General features: G+C 40.3%; 1 protein-coding gene across 1 annotated transcript in view; it reads right to left on the bottom strand.

The window, feature by feature from the left end:
* Positions 1-21540, bottom strand: part of LOC104955793 (ATP-binding cassette sub-family A member 1-like) — a 48401-nt gene extending 26861 nt beyond the window's left edge. Inside the window, exons 1-11 of the mRNA XM_010783189.1 lie at positions 21442-21540; positions 17946-18039; positions 17441-17582; positions 17234-17361; positions 14316-14443; positions 13469-13666; positions 11279-11365; positions 10998-11181; positions 5775-5914; positions 4351-4467; positions 943-1140 (exon numbers count right to left, since the gene is read on the bottom strand). Coding sequence (XP_010781491.1) covers positions 943-1140; positions 4351-4467; positions 5775-5914; positions 10998-11181; positions 11279-11365; positions 13469-13666; positions 14316-14443; positions 17234-17361; positions 17441-17582; positions 17946-18039; positions 21442-21507 — 1482 coding nt within the window. The 5' untranslated portion in view covers positions 21508-21540. The remainder of the gene's footprint in view (positions 1-942; positions 1141-4350; positions 4468-5774; positions 5915-10997; positions 11182-11278; positions 11366-13468; positions 13667-14315; positions 14444-17233; positions 17362-17440; positions 17583-17945; positions 18040-21441) is intronic.
* Positions 21541-22895: the final 1355 nt, after the last annotated feature.

Raw genomic sequence — 22895 nt, forward strand, 5'->3', positions numbered from 1 at the left:
ATTAGTGTTTTGCACGTAACCTTTACATCAGTAGTGCTGACAGTGTGTCATATTAAGCCCTGGACTGGAAGACACTCTGTATTTCTGCAGATGTGTTGACTTGAAACACACAGTACAGGCTGTATAATAATGTCATCGTCCTGGAGTCAGTTCTGAGCGATGCATTTTGTATAAGTGCAGAAAAGAGATTTAATTAAGTTGGAACTTCATTGGGCGAGTGTGTTCAACCCAAGCTGCCATCTTACCTGCCTGTAGATTTATATTAAAGCGTGTGTGTATATGTGTACATGCACACACAGGGAGAAGAAGAGTTTCTGTGGAGATTGTGCCAGGGATCAATACATCACTGTCGTGTGTGTGTGTGTGTGTGTGTGTGTGTGTGTGTGTGTGTGTGTGTGTGTGTGTGTTCTCCTACAGACTCACTGTAGTCAGGCACATAACAATGTATTTTTGATGATGATCATGGAAGCTGTGTTGTTGTGACAGATGTTTCGACAGTTTTCAAGTTAAGGACATTAAACTTTAATGAGAATAACACACAAGCAGGAGATAAAAAAAAAAACAGCAATAAAAGGCACAAAAAGCTCTGCGCTAAAGACGACAAGTTGCTGGTTTAGTTGATTCATCTGGATGCTTTTTAAATAACCCAACAACTGAGGGGGAAAAGTCGATTAATTGGTATTTTAAAACGTATTTTGCCACTGAAAGAGAGCACTTTAAAAAGAGAGCACTTTAAAAAAGGTTACATGAACTTATTTTTAAAGCCAAATCCAACCAGAGAACTCACCTGGGTAATTTCAGGGGTTCAGGGAAAATATGAGTCACCGATTTCCTCACCAGGGAGAATTATATTTGACATGTCAGAGAAAATGCTATTTTCCCCATCTCTCCGATGCAGCAGGAGCATTTAATAAAAGCACAGAAGAAGAAAAAAAGACTCACGCCCAGGAAGTTGGAGAGCAGCTTCAGGATGTCGGTGGTGGCGTTGTAAACGTTTCTCCAGTCGTTGGGGGGCATGCCGGGGGGGCGGTCCTCCGGGGGCCCGTTGTACAGGAAGTTGGTGAGCTGCTTGGACGTCCACATCGTGCTGTCTAGGCGCTGATCCAACACAGCGGCAAACACCGGATTCCCCAGCAACGCCTGATGTCAAAGGGATTTTTAATTGTGGTGAGAGCACGACGAGCTGCTTCAGAAGAGGAAGCATGGAGGTCAGCTGTGATAGTCATTCTGCTGCAGCGTTAATTAGGAGCGCTGAGATAGATGACACTGTGCTACAATTATTCCAGAAGTGCTCATGTACAGAATACAGTACAAATGTACAGTATGTTCAACCTGCAGGGACATAATAGTGAGAACATGCATGCAAATAAAGTATGTTCATGAATAGGACCACACTAACTAAATAAAGTGTACATAACAGACATGATATTGCAATATGGAGTGAAGCAATAACCAAATTGCAGTCAGCACAGTACTTAGTCAAATACAAATATGGAAAGATAATGCAGTGCTGCAGAGGAGTCCCGGCCTAATGTTTATTTTCTATATACTATTATAAAATATTTTTGTTTTTGTACATAATTTCTTCAATAAATAACATCAAGACCATTTTGATATCTTACTCTGATATTTCAAAACATATGGCAATTGCAAAATCATTCTAAATGACTGCAATGAGTTATTATTTTCCAAATTGTGCGGCCCTACAGTGAATGCTAGCATTTCCTGTAGTGGATATATTTACAGTGTCTGCACCTTGCCTCACATTTGCAACATTTGTGGTAGTGTAATCAATGTGTTTATACTGTAACCTCATACTATTTTGACTTTCTGGTTGGATGCAAACTGCATATCATTGTACTCTGTGCAATGACAATAAGGTTGAATATAATCTAAATAAACAATTAAAGAGTGATCACTAACCTCTCATAACCTATGCCTATTGAAATATACAGTTTTTTCTATGTTCCGATATAAAGTAAGTGCGCTGTACCTCAGCAGGGATTTCCGGCCTCTAAAGTATGAAACTCTGAGATTGAGAAATATTCTGGCCCGGGTGCTCAGTGGCATTTCAGTGTCAACACTTCGGATGGTATTATTCATATCCTCAGGACTGGGTGTCAAATTAGGAAATCTCTCAGCTGCATATGCCCTTTAAAAAACTTGCTCCATCCGTCACAGTGGAAGCTATGTTAAGGACATTACATGTCAAAAATATGTGTTTTTAAAGGTCTTTAAATACATTTGTTTCCTCCCTTACAAGGATTAATCTACCTACTGTATATATATATATATAGTATTGTTTTATTTTAGACATAGAGCCTGAGGTTAAACACCCTCCTCTGTTGCTCTCCCTGAGGTTTCTCCCATTGTTTTCCCTTTAAACTGTGGGGTTTTCTCCGGAAGTTTTTCCTTGTACGATGTGAGGGTCTAAGGATAGAGGGTCATACTGATATTCTGAACAATCTGTGCTGTTGTATTAGCTGTAAAGTGTCTCTACTGTAGGCTATTTTTATTTTATGTACAGCACTTTGGCTCGACCAAAAATAGTTTATAAAGGTGCTATATAAATAAAACTTGATTTGATTTGATAAACAATGATTGAAAGGAAATAAAGCGTGCATGTAGCATTAGCCTCAGTTGCCCTTCAGGAGGATTGTTCACCTGTATCCAACCAAAGCCTGCGACATGATTGGTTGATTTGACTCTGACCAAAAAAAGACTAAAAAGGATCTGAAACTCTTGTCCTGTGGCTTCCAGATGTGGCTTTTAACTTGGAGTTACTCTACTATTACAAAAAGTATAATCTTGATTACATTTGGTAAATCATTGACTTTAAAAGCTTTGTGGAAATGACTTCCTAAGTGCATAAAACAGGGGAAAAGTCCCTCTCTTGCCCTCCACAGAGAGCATATACTTGCATTGAATCAACGCCTGGGATTAGTCGATATTACTCGGACTACAAATGACACTAAAATCTCGTCCTCTACAGATTCTGCTTTTTATTTGCAGATATCTTATTTTTGGAAGCTTCAGTAGAATTGTTGGGACCTGAAGAACAAAACGACCCTCCCTGCCACCACTGTAAAAGCACCTTCGCGTGTAAACAAGATGTAAAAGGCACTCTCACGTTGCCTCTGCACACAGCATGTCCTTCTCTCCGGATCTCCTCGCTCAAACACAATGTCTGTACTGCTGATGGTAATTGGTCCATCAATGGAAAATGTGTCTACGACCTTGAGGAACCTCAGAAGATGACAAACCTGCGGAGCCACCAGCTCGGTGCGGAGAGGTGCAGCGAGAGAGGGAGCGGGGAGAAAATGAAGACAAAGGAGGATTGCGGTTCCATTTGTGTAAAGGTTAGGGCGAGGGTAATGAATACCACGCTATATGGAGCTCCAGTGTGTGCTCCCTGCAGCTGCCTATAAGCTCATTTGGAGTGACACTGGAGTAATGTGAGTGTCAAGGAAATACGGCGAGAGGAAGGAGAGGAAAGGGAGGGAAGGGGGGAAGAGTCCATGTCCTCTACTTGTGTGGATAATCCTTTCTGCCAGGGTGGAAATTATCCTGCACTTATCCATAATTACCTCCCTCCCTCCGTTTCCATTCCTAACAGAAGGTGCGACAAATTTATATACACCACATGTGCATAGTCTCAACTGGAGCTCCTTTTTTAAGGAGACAAATACCAGGTGGTTTTAAAAGAAGCTGATCTTCTAGAGTTTGTTCTGTATTCAAAAGTTCAGCTGCAGAAAACACAGGGAAGGAGGGTGTTTTAGAAGGTGCAGTCAAGTGTAGAGGAAACGGTGCCAATGAGCCACTGAGAAACCTCTGAGTCAGTTTTGAAAAAGAGGAACTATTCTACAAATTGAAAGGGAAAATTATGCATTTCTGTGAATTTGCACAACGAAGAAATTATCCAACAAATAATGCTTCCTAAAACCAGATATTCTTGTTTGACCTTTTTGTATGTACAGAAACAAGTCACTAATGACATGTTGAAGTTATTTAGTGATCCATTTCCAGTTTAATGCTAAGCTAATGATCCTACATTTTTTTTTAAAACACACTTTTTTAGGGTTTCTTTTATTTGGAGCAGAAAGTACAAGACGTAAAATGTGCATGTTACATGTTTAACATTTAAAAATGATTAAAAAAGTTCGGAGTGCTTGAAACTCTGGACAAAAAGCAACATTTTTCCCAAAATCTCGGATTCTACGATTTGTACGGCGCAGTTTTAATACGTCTTGATTATTTCCTGCAGATTCCTGCTTATTATTCTCTGAACTTGTACCTACAAATACAGAAAATGAAAAAAGATGATGTGTGCTTATGTGATTGAAGACTCACCCGTATTGTGTTGACTTGAGAGCTGTTCTGCAGGAAGCTGTAGAGCCGGGGCCCGACTTCCTCCCAGGACTCAGCGAGCTCTCTCAGCTGGGCCAAGGCGTTGAATGTGCTGTTTGCCTGAAACAAAAAACAATATTCAACAATAAATAATCTCACCTTCCTCTGAGTGAACACACACTGAGCCTCTTCTATAGGCTGAGAGTATCATCCCTGAGGAGCTCCCTGTAACAACCCCCCCTCCCCATGCTGAGGAATGTAAATGGGCTTATTTACCCCTGAACACTGACTTGTAAACAGTGTGTTTGTGAGGTGTGAAGGGCCCCTGCTCCAGCACCGGGCCCCTCGCTGTGAGCATTTCTCTCCTTCTCATTATGCATTCTGAAAACAAATCCTCTCCACTGCCGGATGTTTGTTTTGCTCCTGCAGTTATCAAAATGATGCTAATATCTTGGAGGAATGTCATGTCATGCATTACATCCAGCACACAACAGGCTCCTGACTAACTATTGCACCGCTTTATTCTTATTTATTCACATGTATACCACAGGTGGTAACTAACTGTGTGACATCCAGAGTTTGTATTATCCCACAGGAGGCTCTTCACACAATTACTGATCCTGTTTACAGAAGATTATTAGATATATCAACTCAACGGGAGAATGTGTTTTAGCTTTTTCTAAATCTACTCATTTGAAGCACAAGCAGCCTGTCCACATATTTATCAAGTGCGAGTAAACCATCAGCTGCTAAAAACCTTCTTTAACCGTGATATTCACGATTAGTCCATCAATCCTAAGAGATATTTCTATATTAAACTTCTTACTGTATTTTTACTTCATCTCTTTATTTTGTATTTTTACTTCAAATTTGTATACAAATATGTATACTTATTTGTATTGCATTTTTCTTACATTCTTATGTTTATATAATTAATTTCATTTTATTTGATCTTTTATTGCACATTGCACTTTTTAATTTTAATAGATATTGTTTTTTTGTTCATCCTTTTATTGCACATTTTACTCTAACTTCTTATATTCATAGAAATGATTGTATTTTTATTCTTAAATGAAGCAACTGTCATGAAACCCAATTTCCCGCTGGGATAAATAACCCATTCAAACTCTGATAATAATCATTTCATTTGATCTCATGCTTTGGGCTGGTGGGTGTCTTGTGCACTCATCCTCGGCTGAGATTGGTATTGAAAGTGGATGACATTGTTGATGATGTTGGAAATTGTTGATGATGTTGTTAATGTTGTTAATGATGTCAGGAATTATGTCTTGAATGTTGTTGTATTGTTTTAAGTGTCGGACCCCAGGAAGAGTAGCTTGTGTCAAGAGCAAAAGCTACTGGGGGATCCTTAATAAACATAAAGTAAGTGTGCCTGTCATTCTTTCATTATGAGTAATGTTTGGTACCTCTTTCACCAGGAGGTGTGCAGCGGGGGTGTCGGGGGTGTAGAGGACCTTCCCCTGCAGCAGCGGCCTGAAGGTGCTCCAGATGTAGCGCAGGCTAGGTATTTCTTCCAGGGTCTCGACCAGCGTCTGACAGAAAGCGTCTGCAGGAGAAGAGAGGAAGAGAAAGTCAAGAATCCTGTGTGCAAACTGTTCGTCGGAAGGAGGAAAGAAATAAGCCGTTTGATCTGCACCGTGAATTTGCAGAAGAAAACATGATCAATATTAAACATGAGGCTGAAACTCATGTGAGACCCTCTTACCAGACTCCTTCTGAACCTACAGTACTGAGCAAATATGAATATAGAAAGAAATAAACATGCATTTAATAACTTATTTATTACTAAACCAGACATTTATTTTACATAATTTAAAGACCTCGATCTTCTGTCTCCAGAAACATAATGCTACTAATTTGTTAATTATAATCTGTATCATCAAAGTGCGCATGTTTTTCCCACAGCAGAAACACATCGCATCACATCGCAAAGAGAGGCTGCTAGGTAACACACTGTAATACAGAGTTATAACAACATGAAACAAATGTACACTGTATGGACAGTGTTCATGCAATCACTGCACTTCAGAATAAATATGATGATGGGATTTCTGGGGGTATGCAGAACTATCATAAAGAAACACAGCTGTCATAAACTAAATATGTTTTAATGACTCACATGCAAGCATATTAACCTGACGTTATAACACCAACATTTATGCATTAACAACTCTCTACTTATGTTAAATTGTACTTGTATGAGTTATAGTTGGTCCTCTGGTCCTTTGCAGACCACGTACATGCACACAAACCTATTGTTCACACACTACAGGAAAGGGAAAACCAGAAAAAGCAGAATAGGCCCCAATAACAAGCCATTGCTTCTATTTTTCAAGATGTGTTCCTGGTTTATAAATGGACTTCACTCTCATGAAGTGGACAGTTGCTGCCACCTCACTGCATTTCAGTTGATTTATTGACACACCATGTGGAAACAGGCCTAGAGTTCAGAGCTGAGGACAAGAGAGAAGTCAATGTGCTCTGCAGATCATTACTAATTTAACATATCTACAGCGTTAATATTGCACGGTGCGTTCAGGGCACAGGAGTCTCTGCACTGCGAGGATGCAGCCTGCAGTACTCCAGCTTGTTGAGGATATAGGATTCCTGCAGCGCGGTACTTCATCAGACAATTGATGAGTGCAGAGAGTCGTCTGCCAGTCAATACGACCGTCTGCTTCTTATCTCACTTTGTCATGACATCAGCACTTTCCATGTTTCCCTGTTAGACCACAACCCTCCTCCTCCTCCTCCTCCTCCTCCTCCTCCATCGCCCCATCAGGGAGGTTTTAGTGGCCATTTTCACTGCAATTAAATGTTAGCCTCTCTGCCTCCAGGCCATTTTCCCAGGTGCTCCTGGGAGGTGTGTGTGTGTGTGTGTGTGTGTGTGTGTGTGTGTGTGTGTGTGTGTGTGTGTGTGTGTGTGTGTGTGTGTGTGTGTGTGTGTGTGTGCAGCTAATGGCCGGCCCTTAGTCTTAGTGTGGCCAGCTGTTCCCTGCACACACACTACACTGATGTCACTTCCTAGAGTCAGCGCGCTGCTGTTTCTTAGATCTTTTGTGTTGAAGTTTCAAGAAAATGCTTTTAATTGGTTAGATAGTTGTAAACTGCGGCATGTCAATCTTAAAGTTGACCTGCAATTTGGTGAACAGATAACATGGGCAAAAAATAAGTAGATAAAAAAAACCTGTATTGAGATGATGCTAGTCTTTTGTAGTTTCTCTCCGGCTTTTTTTGTGCAAAATATGGGACTCTGTACAAACAGCAATTATTTGGGTTAATATTTGGAGTATTTAGGAAAAAATTACACATGAAATTAATTGGAGATAATTTTATATTATGCATTTCAAATCATAAAGTTGGGGTTTTCCCTTCCATGCAGCGTTGTATAAAGGTTATCTAAATGTTATCTAAATGTTTGGAAAAGGCTTTAATCCCTGTTTTCCCTCCAGAGGGAGTTTTCTCTCCAACACACTTCCCCCCCCCCCCCCCCGCCTGAAACACCTCCATTAGAATTATCTGTTTACTTCCCAAACATAGTGACATCACTATGTAATATTTGCGCTTCTATTGGCTAGCGCATACCGTGGTAGGCTAAGATAATCATTATCAACTTCACTAGTATACAGTGGAGTGGAGGAGATATTTGAATCAGCTCCTATATGTATTTAATCCAAAACCGTTTTTTAATCCAATCATGATATACTGAAAGATTAACAATTTAAAAAAAAGAGCGTGCTACTTTATTTAATACAAATGATTTGATTATGAGAGAGATTTTTTAAGAACCAAAATGCTCAGAGATGAAAAACTCTTCTCCATGATGGAGCATGAATATAGATAACACTCAAGCACTTGTATCCTGGGAGAGATATATCAGGTTTTAATATTGTGTGTGCTAAAGGGAGCATCAGATTACAGCGGTTTGAATCTCTACGGAGAGGTGACGGAGAGTTATGCCTTTTTTTTTCAAAACGAGGGAACAAGAGAATCTGTTCTGTGCTGCGGCTTTAGCCACAGTCAAATAATTGCTTGGAGCCTCGAGTCAGCCCCCTCAACTTACCTGCAAATTTAATCAATTTGAGTTGCACCCTGGAGACGGGCTCAATTCAGCATCACGGCGACACACACTCACACACAGTCACATTTGCACACACACAGAAAAGGATATTACTCGAGGTTCACGATACTCATATTTCAGGTATTTCATGCAAGACAGACACACATTTATATGAGAATGACATGTCAGTCTGAATCGAAGTACCACACGAATCAATCGAGCAGTTTCCTTCACGAGCTACAAATCAAGTGCTGTCAGCAGCATTCCTGAACAAAGTCAAATAAAGTTGAATAAATGTCAGCGAAGTCCCTCTCAGGAGACGGAGAGGCGCTCTGACATTTCTCTCTGCTCCACACTCAGGTATCTGCCTCAGTGTGTATTACAGGGGGGGCTTAAACCAGAAATAAAGGGTACCCATTACTAATTATTTAAAGAGACGCCCGGGGGCTAATCCTCAGAGGATGACAGCACGAGTCTCGAGATAATTAGTTATGAACAATGTCAGGGAGAATCACACAGGGGAAAGTAGGACGGATGAGAGAGGAAAGCTTATTTTGACAGAACTTGATGTTTAAATCACTTTCAATCAAGAAGTCCGCAGCGAACAAAGATAAAGTGTTACTTCAGTGCTACATGCAAAGCTACAGCGACTTAAGTAGACAACATGAGCCAACCCACTAATATTAAAATCTAACTTCTCGGACATGTGTATGAATCTAAGTGTGTGCTGTTGTTATTGCCGTGCACATGTGTTAAAAGTTAAAGTTCCAGCAGTGGATGAACAGTTATTTCTGGTTTTGGATAACGATGCAGACTTTGCTGTCAGCCATTAATTGGGACGGGAACATTGCTGAGCCATTAACTAAACTCAGTGTTGGCTTCTCTACTATTCCTCCAAGTGTGCTTTCACACACAAAAAGCAGTTGTAATTGGCCATTATGCAGACACGCTGCATACTCCAGGTTCATTTAACTGTACACAGACTGGCAGAAGGAAATGGCACAGCGTATCCACAGCAGCCATTAGCATGCTAACAGAGACGTTAGTGCTTATTCTGTACGGAGGACACAGTGTTTGTGCTAATTGTGGCTGGCACAAGCATGCAATTCCACTTTGCTGTGTTCACGACATTCCCCGGGAATATAAGCTGCTTATTAAAATCTAATTTTGTGCAGTTGTCTCCAAAGAACAGACATTTAATGAAGCAGGAAGACACAGTCTCTAATGAGCTCAAGGCTGCAGGAAGATGCACTGAAGATCTGAAAGTACAAATATTTTATGGATTTTCAAAGCATCCCCACCAACACCTACAACAACTCTGATACTTGTATTTTACTCTGACTTTTTAAAATGAAATCTGCCTGGCTATTTATTCCCTAGTATACAGCATCAACATGAATTGTATTTATTTATATTAAACTGAATAGAGTACAATTAGAGTATGTCTTTATACTGTAGGTTTGCATTTGCAGTGTAGGTTAACAACAACAACAAATATATATAAATAATAATATGTAACTAAATGGACATTTATTTGAATACTTGACCTATAAATCATATATGCATTGTGCTGGCACTTAAACACCAAACTATCATTATTTAGTTTAATTGAAATGGTTGCATCCCTAATCCCATGTTTACAGGTTTACACAGAGCATCTGTTCAGGAGAATGGGAGAGAAATGGAGACAGCTGCAGGACAGTTTAAAGTATTACTGAACTTTATGCGAGTAAAATTGCTGGATGGAGTAAAATTCAAATTCAGAAGTCAATAAAGTGTTTTGGTGACACCATCTGTCCTCTGAGGGGAGTTTGGGTCACCATATGTTCTTATTTTCATACATAAAATCCAATGGATAAGTTGTTCTGGAATACTTCAGATATATGGGGTGCCCAGCTTTTAGATGAAATGAGAGGATCTGATTTGATTGGGTGTGACTGAAGCCAGCCCCGTTACCGTGTTCCTCATCAGAGCCGGTTAGTGTGCAGCTCAGTGCCAACAGTGCCACAGGTGTGTGTGTGTGTGTGTGTGTGTGTGTGTGTGTGTGTGTGTGTGTGTGTGTGTTCCGGCATGACACGTAACAGCTGACTGAGCCATGCAACACAGATTCATCAAAACACAACCCATTGTGTGTTTCCTTACCCACAAGCACACTTATAAGGGATTACAGGGTTCTCGATCAAATAAAATGAGTATTTTATTAAATATACAACCTATCTAACCCACAGAAATGCAGAAAAACTTTAATTTCACTTCAATATGGCGGCATATTACAACCATTCTAGGCCAATTTAAGATTGATAGCCAGCTAGGGGGGGTTATTCCAAGAAGAAATCCCATTTTAAGTCTTCATTTCACAAGAAACAAACTTTATATATTTGAGATTGACAAGAGAGTGTGATGCAATCTTCTATATTGTAAGCACGTGGTTTCTTGACAAACATTGTTTTCTTGACAAACATTGTTTTCTTGTTTTACTGGTTGCAAAAACAAGTCTTGCCTTCCATTGCCGCATACAGAAACATGATTAAGACATGATTACAGTGTGACACCTTTATGAAGCACTCACCAGAGCTGTTTCCCGCAGCAATGGAGACTGGCTCCTTGTTGTCCTTCAGTTGAGGTGAGCTGCGGCTCATATTGACGTCAGGCTGCTTTCCACACAGGAGCATATTGATGCTGCCCATCATGTCTGCTCGGAAATCCAATGCACTGGCCGCCTGGAAGATCATGGAGCTCTGCAGCCTGGCCACCTGGAGACAAGAGAGTAAAAGTTAGAAAATACAGGGAAAAAGCCACATCACGGTAGAGTTTAAAATGTGGATTCCTGTCAGGTGTAGGGACACTTACCTCCTCAAACACTGGTAATGCATCTCGAGTGGTTTTCCCCAACAGGGAGGCGGTGTCTGCTGCATTCAGATCCAGAGCTGCAGGCACCTGAAGGAGGGAAACAACTCAATACAGGAGCTCCGAAAAGGAAATATCCAAGGCATTCAGGAATGTTTGACATTTTGAAAATGTTTCCTTTCTTATTTCCTGAGTTGTACAGCCAAGATTTACTGTTAAAATATCCACATGAATTCACGTTTTTCATTTCCTGAGATCACCTGTGGCGTCCTAACCTTAGCCTCTCGCTGGGACAGATCTAGACGGAGACATTATACGACAGCGCTAATGTGTGCATACCAAATGTAAATTGTGTTTTAACATCGTCATCCCTGGCTCTGGTTAATAAAAACTGCATTAAGTGCCGCTGTGTGTCACTGTGACATTCTGCAGGTACACAGAACGCGTCCAATTACAGGAAACGAATGGCGTGCCCTTTTAACCGCCGTCGTTTTTATGCATCAGGAAAAGGATTGAACTAGGAGCGGATGCACTTACAGGAAATGAAATGACACTTTGAAAACACATGTAAAGAGGAGCAGAGGGTTCTCAGAAAAACAGCTGAGTCATCCATAAACGGAGGTAGATATTTCACCGTTCAAACTCTTCTTTGCGTTTGTTTTGATAGTTGTTTGTAGTAATATTTGTTGAGTTAATAAGGAGATTAAAGCCAGACAAAGAAAACACACCTTGACATTTGATTGACCTTTCCTACCCGTGCATTGTGTTCCTGAAATGATTTCCAGAAACACAAACAAGTCGTGGCGGTGATGAACCCTGACTTCCTCTCTTGTCCTTTCCTCTATGTTTCTGTCACTATCACAATCACTCAGCAGCGTCGGGCTTTAAGTGTGAAGCCTTGATGTTCACTTCCATCCATTTGCTCACGGCACTGAAGAGCCTCCCCCCATATCTTGTCTGAGCATTTTTTTATTCCTCTCCGAAAAAGCCTGCGGGCTTAAATTGTTCAAATGCTCTCCCCTACCAACTTCCTGCCTTATCACTTATTTATGGGATTTGCTGTCCCATATATTTCCTCTCAGAGATAAACTCAAAGAAGAGTGCAGGCTTTCATCATCCCAAAGGGAAGCTGCAGATTTAAAAGAACTCAACAAAACATTGGTACTTATAAATAATTCCCTCCTGATTGAAATCACTGGAAGAGACAGCGGTGCACGTGACAATGACAAATGTAAAAGCTATGTATAGAAAATTATTTATCAGTCACAATGAAAATGCATTTAAGATAATGGAGCAGCAATGAAATGTAGGTTTTTTTCCTGACAGGGGATGCTTAGCAGCTTTTTACTTTGAACATATTTCTTCATGTCTCTAAGTCACAGAGCCTGACAAGCGGAATGTAACTTTAAAATTGGTTACTCAATTGTCTGGCACAGAAAATCATTGTCTTTGAAATTCTATTTACTGCAGGCCAAGCGAGACGTATAGTTAGAACAGACAACGTTCCCCAAATAATTGTAAACTGTATTAAGCTGCAGAGTCTCATTTTACAGGACGTAACTGATGGAATATCCATGCTGGAAATTACCTCTGTGCAGCCGTGTTTACTCCTATTACTCATCTCTCAATTTAGAATACATCTCATAACTCCAGCAGAGAAGAGATCAGTGCATATTGTAGCAAACTAATATTACAGACAATATCACAGTGAATCATTTAAGACCTTTCTATCAATGTAAAGGCAGACTGGCTAGCTGAAGCTTGAAGATTAAAAAGTTTTGGTCAACCCTGAACACAGCTCAGGATAGTTTAGGAATAAAACTGCATCACAAATAACAGTAAAAAGGTATAATAGTGGTTTTCAAAACACGTCACACGTGCTTCTAGTGGATAGCTTAGTGTTTAGCTCATTTGAATCAATGCACAAGCACTTTTAGTTTTGAGTTGTCGCTTCGGATGAAAGCGATTGTGAAATGGAATGGAAGCTGACAGTGATAGATATAGTGTATATTAGATGTGGGTGACCTTGCTGAGCAGGAATTAGGTCTATCCAAGCGCAGACATTAAGGCCCCGATTAATGTTAACACCTCTCCCAAATGAATTCACTCTCCAAAAAAGGAGACTAATTGTGTCCCGCTCACTGTTAAAGCTCCTCCAGATCTCAGAGTTGTGACTTGTTGATGTGGTCTCACCTCTGAGAAAACGTTCCTTTCGTCCAGGTTCGTCAGCAGAACTCTCTGAGCGTTGAGCAGCTGCTGAGGATCGAGCAAGCAGCTGACATTTTGGAAAGCCTCCTTCTCTGACGCGGTGCTGAACTGGATGTACTCGTCTAGATCTGTCCCCTCACACAGGACGCTCTGCAGGGCGCCGGGCCGCAGGGCGTTCATCATCTGAAAAATACAAAATCTCAGAACTTAGCATTGGATCATATTCTATTTAATCATGTGTTGTGTCCTAGCATGCAACATAGAATATAAATCAATCGTTTGACTTTATCATCCTGTAATAAATACTGATAAACTAACTTTTAGAACGACACACACAGACGAGGAACTTTGACTTCCCGTGCACACGCTACATCTTGAAGCAGCATGGATCTTTTCATCAGTGCACATTGTATTTGAGCATCCTTATCGATGTCAGAGAAACATAATTACCTTCCTGCAGCTCATCTGATATCACTCTGTACATACCCTGCATCAATTGAGGAGCGTTAAGAGACAAGACACTCTTATTGCTGTTAAGACTTCATTTCATTCCAAATTACCTACTGAAGTCATCTTCAAACAACCTTTTTTTATCAAGCAGAAGCTCCAGTCTGCTTTGATTATAAACCGTCAAGACAAGCAGTCCCACAGGCAGCGCTTCTTGGCCGGGACGTTTTTAAACGCTCAAACACAAAATCTCCTGGCACATTTGGGCTTTTGAACATTTTGGTAAATGATGTTATTTACGCGAGGAGGTGGCAAATCATGTTTCAAAGCAGCTGGGATTCTTATCGGAGGCTGTTTGCAGGCAGTGTAACGAGATGATACTCACTGGGTTGAGTTTAATCTGAGCGTTCAGGAGGCTTTGGACGACTGATGGAGGCACCGACAAGTCCTCTTCCAGATGAGCGGAGAAGGTTTCATTGTCTCTCAGAAGACTCCTCAGGATCACAGGTCGAGCTGAAACAAAGATGGAGGATTGTGATTTTTACAGAAATGCACTTTCTGAAACAACAGCAGTGTTCTTGTTTTTTCTTAATTTTTTCAGTTGAAATGTCCAACTTTTGGCATTTTTTGACATCCATTTACATTCAAAACAGGTTTGACTGTATGATACACTGTGCATTTCTTTATTAAATAAATGTAAACATACTTTGTATTGCCGTTAAGTTGATGCTGTACGGTTAAAATGTGCTGCCATTTGTGTGTGACATGATATAACTCAAGGGTACATGGATTTGACTCTAGGCGTCCTAGCAGAAGTTAAAAAGTGTTATATTTCAGAGTTTTTTCAAACGCAGCATTATTTTGATACTTGCATCCATGTTTTAGCTCCTCACTCGCCATCTGCACTGCAGATATTCTGCAGCCTTTATGTCTCTGCCTCCTTTCTTTGTCTATTCTCCTGCATTTGAATTCCACAGTACTGTTCACATATAAGCATGTGTGTGTCATTTGCCTTAATGGACATCTGTCAACGATGGAAGAGAGTGTGTCTGTGGAGCTAATAGGACGGCAGGATTTATTCTGAAATGAAAACATTAAAAGTCTGTGTCTTCAGGATCACTGCAGTGCAGCTGCCCAGCAATGTTATCCTAACTGAAAGAAACAAGGGCCAAGCTCATGGAAATGAACCCTCTTCATGCATGCACCTTATGGAAATATAGTGTTTTGTTTTACATGTTGCTTTGCAGTTGCATGCAATTGAGTTTGAATGATGCTTTCTGTTAATGAAATTGTTGGTTGGTGAAATACTGTTGAATACTCGAGCTGAACGAGAGCCAGAGGAGACAATGTGCTGCTGATTGTTAAACACACATGTTCTCCTGATTAGCTGCACACGTATAGACTGCTCATTGAGAGGTGCACGCTCTGCATCTCCTCAACATGTGTGTTCTGCTCTCCGAGACTCACAGAGAGATGCTGGAGGGGTTACATAATTTAATTAGATCAGCACTTTTGCAAGTGTAACACATGCAAGGTACTGTAGTCAATTATCAGGATGTGGGAGGATGTGATACTGGGTGACTCAGAGTTCAATGAGGATACGTGTTTGTTAAAAACAACGATCATTCAGCATTGTGTGGAATGAATGATGCTGTTTGTGTTATAATAGCCTTAAAGCAGCAGCAGCATGAGGTGAGATCCGGCAGGAGGAACATGCTGTTTCTGATTGAAGTGACCACCTCAGTCTTTCAATCAACCTTTGGTAAAATAAAAAAAGGGACGACAACATCACCTCTGCCTTCAGTTTTTTTGATAGCACTCAGTCTCATTCTTGTTAATGACCTTTCTGCTCTCAGCCAATCCCGTTAATTATGCCCGTGCTCAGATCTCTGATGGATTTAATCTTGTATATTACAAGCCGGCGACCCCGAAATGCAAATGGCCCCCGAGCCGTTTGTTGAACAGCAGTCCCCCTCCCGCCTTTGTGTTTTTGCAAATGAGGTGGTGTATGAAAATCTGAATATCATCAGGCTAAATGAGCCTAATGCAAAGCAGCAACTTATCAAGACAAACGATGTGTCAGTCTGCAAGGCAAATTGCATCATAAATAATCACGCGCCATTGTTTTTGAGGGATAAAGGGGAATAACAAATCCTGAGACTTGTCATCACCATGAAGGGGATACTTTCCCTGATGGAGATGACGTAGCAAAAACGCAGCACACAGATTGTTGCTGAGGAAGAGTATTTTTAAACATTGTACTTTTTCTAACAGTGGCAATACAACTTGTACATGAAGAAGACTCATTTCCATGATTGTGTTTGAGTGCTAATAAGGATTACCTCAAAGTCTAACGGGGTGTCTTTAAAAGTGTTGTTTTGTCCCCTGGATTATATACATGGTTTTATATGTGTATAATTGTCATAATACCAAAGTTTAGCAAATGTAAGGCCTTTGATCAGTGGGTTATGGACTCAGCTTCCATTGTGTTACCTCGTTCAGCGATTACCTAAATGGAATGGACTTTGTGATGGCTACAGACATGCGTTTCCGTGGTCGTTTGGGGAAGTTACTTCCTGGTTCAGCAAAAGGCGTGGCTGAGGGCTGAGGACTCCTATATACTCGATCCAATTTGGGACAAACCATGTCCTTCCAATCCTTTTGTATTCTGTTTCTCTTAACTACCTATTTTCTTCTACTTGGTTTGGCTTAGCCACTATATATATTCCATTTTGCGTCATTCTGGCAGGTCGGTTTGTTCAGTCAACACCTGTTTAATCACTGTTATATTTCTTAGTGTTTTTTTCTGATGACCTCTTTTATAGGGCTATGATTCTTGTTTTTAATTGGCACAAATAAAAAATAAAAAGTTCCTTGAAACAACTCCTGTGTCCTGTATGCCTACTGCAAATGTAAATCCTTTCATCAGCAGGTTAAAGGCTCAATCACCATTGTATTTCCATTTATGGCGAAAGGGATTTAAAATACTTCATGCAAGTCATGTTAGAAAATCTTGTTCATTTTAATATACTTTGCACATTTCTCTTCAAAAGTACCTCTTTATAAATCTGCATAGCTATCCACTTTCAAACCCAATACTGCACACAATTGTTTTCCATTTATTTTGTCATATTTTACCATTTATTTTCTCTTTCTGTGTCTATCTATGTATGCATTATGCACACCCCTGTACTGTATGTGAATCCTATATGGCAATAAACCTGTCTCTGATTATGACTTATACTCTAAACTAGTTTTTTTCATATAGAGTGTCCAGCTGCATTAAGACCTTGGTGTTCTTACCCTCAGCAGTGTTGGTCTGGGACAGGACGGAGTCCCACTGCTCCAGGTCGTCTGCCAGCAGCAGAGCCTTGCTGAGAATAGATCTGTTCACCACCAGCGTCTGCAGCTCCACTAACATCCCAGCAACTCTGCAAGAAAACACCAGAAACTGATAAGAAACAACAACCATCATATTCTGTTTGCTCCTCATGTGCAGCCTGTGCGTACATGGAGTTGTTGAAGTTGTTGACCTGTCCCGGTGTCTCCCCCGGGGTGGGGTAGTTCAGACAGGGGTTGTTGATGTTGCACATCATCCCCTGCAGCCAGGGCAGCACGCCGGCCGAGGGCATGGCTTTGTTTGGGTAGTGACCTGCATGAAGACAGTTTTTATTATTATATTCTCCTGAATATCACAAATTCACAATATGGACTAGTGCAATATTCCAATATGCCCAGTATTGGTTAAAGGCTAATTATGTGTTTGAATATCATTTTGAAGTAGTTATGTGAAGCTGCAGAGAAATTGTTTTTGTTTTTGTACAGACTTCGACACATATTTTATTTGTACAGATCCTCTTAAAAGAAAATTATGATAAAAAATGTATCAATCCCTTCAATAGTGTGAATCACATCAATTTGCAAAGTCATTATTTTCCAAAACATAGTAAGACAAGCATTAGCTTTGAGTTATTATGGAAGCACACATCCCAACTAAGAGGTTTTGCATACTTACATTGTCCTTTAAACACAGGATTGTTGGTGGAGCGCACCCCAACCAGGATGAAGAAGAGGAACAGAGGCCAGATCAATTCCACCACCAGACGCACCTGCATGCATGAGAGCAGAGAAAAGCGCTCTTATTTTCATAATTTGTTTATGGAATACATGAGTGGAACATATCATGGCTCACAGCATTTGCATTGTATATTCCAAAAAATGCGACATCATGCAGCAGCGTGACAAACACTGGTAAAGTCAAAGCAAAGGAGATTGGACCATGAGTGTTAGACGCTGTGTGTCCATGAGATGTTGCTACACAAGCTCTATTCTCTATGTTTTTACTCCAGCTCTTCCTGGATTGATAGAGAAACCGTCAGTGTCTCCTGCAGCAGAAGCTATCACATTTAATCTTCTCACGGATGAAGAGCGCCCTCTTCTTCACTTGAACACAACCACTTCCACACCTTTAGGCAGCATGTGACATGTTAGGTTTGTATTTCCTCCCCAGGGGAAATGTGTGAAGAGAAAGCACAATTTAATGACCTCTTTCTTGAAATCCTGCAGCCTTGCTGGATGCTCCGGAGACAAAGCACCAAGAGTTGGGAGGGCTAAGCATTTATCTGAATCAGGTATTCCAGGTCCACTGGACTACTTATCCGTCACTGTGGAAACAGTTTCTTTATGCAAGAGTCAAGGTAGTGCGCTCCTCTGAAAGCGGAGCGCAAACTAGCAATTCTGCATTTCATAATTCAGTGGGAGGAAATATCTAGCAGGAGGACAAAGCTGCAGCTACTCCTGCCTTCACTTTGTTTAACCTCTCAGACTTTTATGCCCCCCCGACACCTCCCTACAAGTCCTGCACGCTAACCTGGGCTGACCCTCTCCTCGTGCACGCTCTCTACAATCCCCTGCGCCATCATGTCCAGCAGGAAGCAGCTACACTGTCTTCATAATTAAAGAGGAGGTGAGAGAATACAATAACACGTATGGCTTAAAATACCACAGCTCCATGGCAACGTTATCAATTACAGTTACTGCAGCACAAGAGGGATTTTATTCAGTTGAACGTGCATTAAGCCTTAGTATTACAATTGTGTCAAAAATTACTTTTCAACTATTTCAAAGAAAGCAGATTGAGAATTTCAAATTGCAAGTCCTTTAAATCCCTGCAGTGTGTGTGTACGTGTGTGCGTGTGCGTGTGTGTGTGTGTGTGTGTGTGTGTGTGTGTGTGTGTGTGTGTGTGTGTGTGTGGAGTTGTAGTTCTGCTGAGAGGGTGAATTATCATAATGTATTCCATGGGAAAGGCATGGAGAGGGAGCACAGCGATCATGGGGACTTTCTCAGACTGCCTCCCCAGGCGTCTGCCATCGGACACAAGCTTCCTTTATGAATAGATAATCTCCTCCTATGAAATTATGTGAAATACTGGACCATAAAATCAGTTTCATGCCTGTTATAAAATCTTAAAATGCCTGCTGAGGCATTCATATAATTGGTCATTAACCTCCACAAGCCCTCCACAAGCTCCATTGTCCTTGTAACTCCCACTGGTTTTGTCTAATACCGATATTTCATGTCGGCGTCGTCCAAATATTCTACATTCAGAGCACATGAACTCCACTGCCCTCTCACATAGTCTTCCTGTTCCTTCTGCTAGTTGATCAAATTAACAAGGAGAATATTTCCCGGATACAAAGTTCTGAAATAGCAAAAGACTTTGCACTGAGTCATTCCTAGAAACTTTGATGAAAGCAGATTTTGTTGTGAAGGTGTCTTTTGTTCGCTGCCAGTGGGAGGATGCTCCTGCTGTAAATCAAACACACACTGCAGCCCTTTGTAGCAGACACACACATATAACGAGACTCAGCGACAACTTGTTGAAATGCAGCAGTGACACATCTCCCCCAGCATGGGACCTCATGTCCAGCGTGAGTGGGGGGGCAAGGATTGCAATAAAGCCATATATATCACTATATTGTGTATCACCAGCAATGGATTATGGGAGACTTGAGCTCAACAGCAGAGTTAGGATATCATTTGCAAAGTTTTCTCTTTCCATCAATGACGTTTGCATAGTCTTGCATTCACATAAAGGCACTGCTAGTATTAATTTTTAAGCTTTAAAAGTAAATTGACATAGTTTAATAGTGTTTACAAAATCTATGATATTATCTACAATTATATACAGTATGTTGTATACATTTTTACTCCACCTTCCTTTGTTTATATTAATATTTTCATTCTTTTTGTCATCTTTTATTGCACATTTTGATTTCAACTTCTTATGCTTACATAATTATTTCGTTATATTTTATTGCAGACTTACTTTAACTTCTTATTTTCGTATTTATATATTGTATGTTACTAGTTAATCTTTTGAATGTCCACTTTTAACCTTAACTTCTTATATTTAAATACTTTTTCATTTGAAGCATTTACTAAATTTTCAGATGCTTAAATAAAAAAAGTCCCAAATAATCCAAAGATGACACGCTAAGCTGAACTACAGTATAAGAGGCTAAGTGTGCATAACTAAAATGTGTGAGTGCTTGCTTAGACCGAAAATGACTGCTGCAAACACTGCAGATATTGTAAATATGATACATATAAATACAGTTGAAGCACTTAACACAGTGGAAGGCAGTCAGATTTACTTTTGTATGCACGTAAAGCTGGTGAAGCAAGAGCACTGAAAGCAGTGAAAATGAGGAAAAGCAGGTCAAAGTTGATCTGAAGTTTAGCGGTGGGATAGTTGATGATTGCACTGTCAGTGTCAGTTTGTGTGTGAGGTGTAACAGCAGTTTCAAAGAAAGCTAAAGAGTAAATAATACAACTTGTTATCTGGTAATATTTGTGTAAACTGTGGACTTTTGAGCCAACATTGATAAGAGGAGTAAAGCTTCACAACTGTGTACAAATCACAGGTGCAAATATGATATGATAGGAATCCTTGAAGCACTTGAAGACAGTTGAATAAACACTTCACATGTTAGCCATCAAAGTTGTTGGAGCACTAAACAAGTTTAAATGATGAAAGCTGAGCAGAGAGTGAGCTGAAGCTTGCACCATCAGTGTCAGTTGAATAATCAGTTAATTGTCTGCTATGATTTTTGTAAACTCTGCACATTTAGCAAACATTTCTGAGTTGTTGCAGTGACATGGAGTTTGTAAGAGGAACCAGAGACAGTGTTTGCCCTTCAAACAAAGCATTTTAACATCTGTCATCCCTCCCTATTCCATATATTAGTCCACACTGGCTCTGTTAGAGCAGGAAGTCAGGCCATGTGACATAATGTGCAGCAGAGACAGATCTGCTCAAATTGAAGGTGACACGTGGAATTGGTGAGCATTAAGGAGAGATTGTTCTCTGAAGGCAGCTTACTGCTATAGGAGGCTGTTTGGTAGTAAATCCCTGCACTCATGAATAACTTGATAAGACTGACCACACTGAGCAGACATATATATATTTATATATCAATACACACACACATTGATTTGCAGAGCGTACCTTTTGTCTCTTCCGCAGAGTGAAGTTCTTCCACAGCAGCAGAGTGAACTGCGTCAGGAGACCCATTACAGCTTATCCTGGCAATATCCTGCCAAAGCGTCGCTATGGCAACTGGCCCACTTAATAAACCCTGCAGGGAATAAAAGGCAGAGTTTGGTTTTTTAATACAGAAGGAGCAATGCATCTTGGGGGAGTGCCACTAATCATTCACTTCCCCGGGCCTCGGGGCTCTCGGTGCAGCACCTGTTCCAAGAATTATTATCACCTCCACTCAGCGAGGCTCATGCGCACACTCCCTGTGTGCACCTATTAAAGAGCGCTTGCTTGTTTTACTTAATGTACTGCATATTACATTATTAGGCCAGAAACAAAATATATATAATTTTCCTCTTAAAGGGGCGTCACGCACTACATATCCTCTTTTAATTAATCAGCCTTTTTGTGGTAAAGCAAAAGACAGACCTCACTGTTCATACGGACCAGAGATAGTTGTAAAATCTTTATAGCAGATTTTATAAGCCACTGAGCACTGATTACACAGACAATAAACAAATAGATCTGCTGTGGCATTTTTACACTGCTACATCAAGTATGACCTTTATTAAAAACTGACTCTGAATACAGTTGGTGAGCTCTGTTTATTACTGCGTTACTGAGTCTTAGCGAGTGTCCTCTCTCTCTGTGAATTACCCACTATGGTTGTAATCATTGATATGTTCAAGCAACCTTAGACAATGTAGTATAACAAAAGACAAACAATATACCATGCAAGTGCATTTTCTAAAAGCTGAAATAATAATTCAGATAGTTAGGGGCTAGTTTGGTTAAATGGTGAGTTCACATCGGACGCAAAGAGTTATGTGTGCAGCTTGATTACATGTAAAGTTAAAGGGGCCCTATTCTGCTCATGTTCAAGTTGATATTAGTATCTAGTGCCTCTACTGTGACATGTCTTCATGCTTTAATGTTCAAAAAGCTAGTTAATTAATGGCTTTTCCAATCTGTATTGATATGATGTTAATTCAGCATCATTATCGATAACGGGCATTACAATTAAATCACGGCAAAATGTTAACTTTGTTGGTTATTGGTATCTACTTAGAGGTGCATCTTATTCGAGTGACGCGAGTTAACTTGTGATAGAAAGAGTGTAAACGCAATAGGAATAACTGCAGCAATGGTTATTACTTATGACAAGGAGGTTATGTTGTGCAATGTGTTTGTTTATCTGCCAGAACACACACATCTATTCCCACCAATGCACACAGCCTTGGCGGAGGTCTGCTCTCCGAGTGTCCTTCCACTTTCCATTAACAGGATGTATTTATCATATGGTATGTTATTACCTTCAGAAAACGAGCCACACTATATATTATGCAAATAAACATGGTAATGTATTATATATGTTGTTAAATGTAAGTGTATTTCAGATGTCTCTGCTAAATTATATTTTC

The sequence above is a fragment of the Notothenia coriiceps genome, unplaced genomic scaffold (genome assembly GCF_000735185.1).
Source record: "Notothenia coriiceps isolate Sejong01 unplaced genomic scaffold, NC01 NC01_scaffold00000661, whole genome shotgun sequence".
Lineage (NCBI taxonomy): Eukaryota > Metazoa > Chordata > Actinopteri > Perciformes > Nototheniidae > Notothenia > Notothenia coriiceps.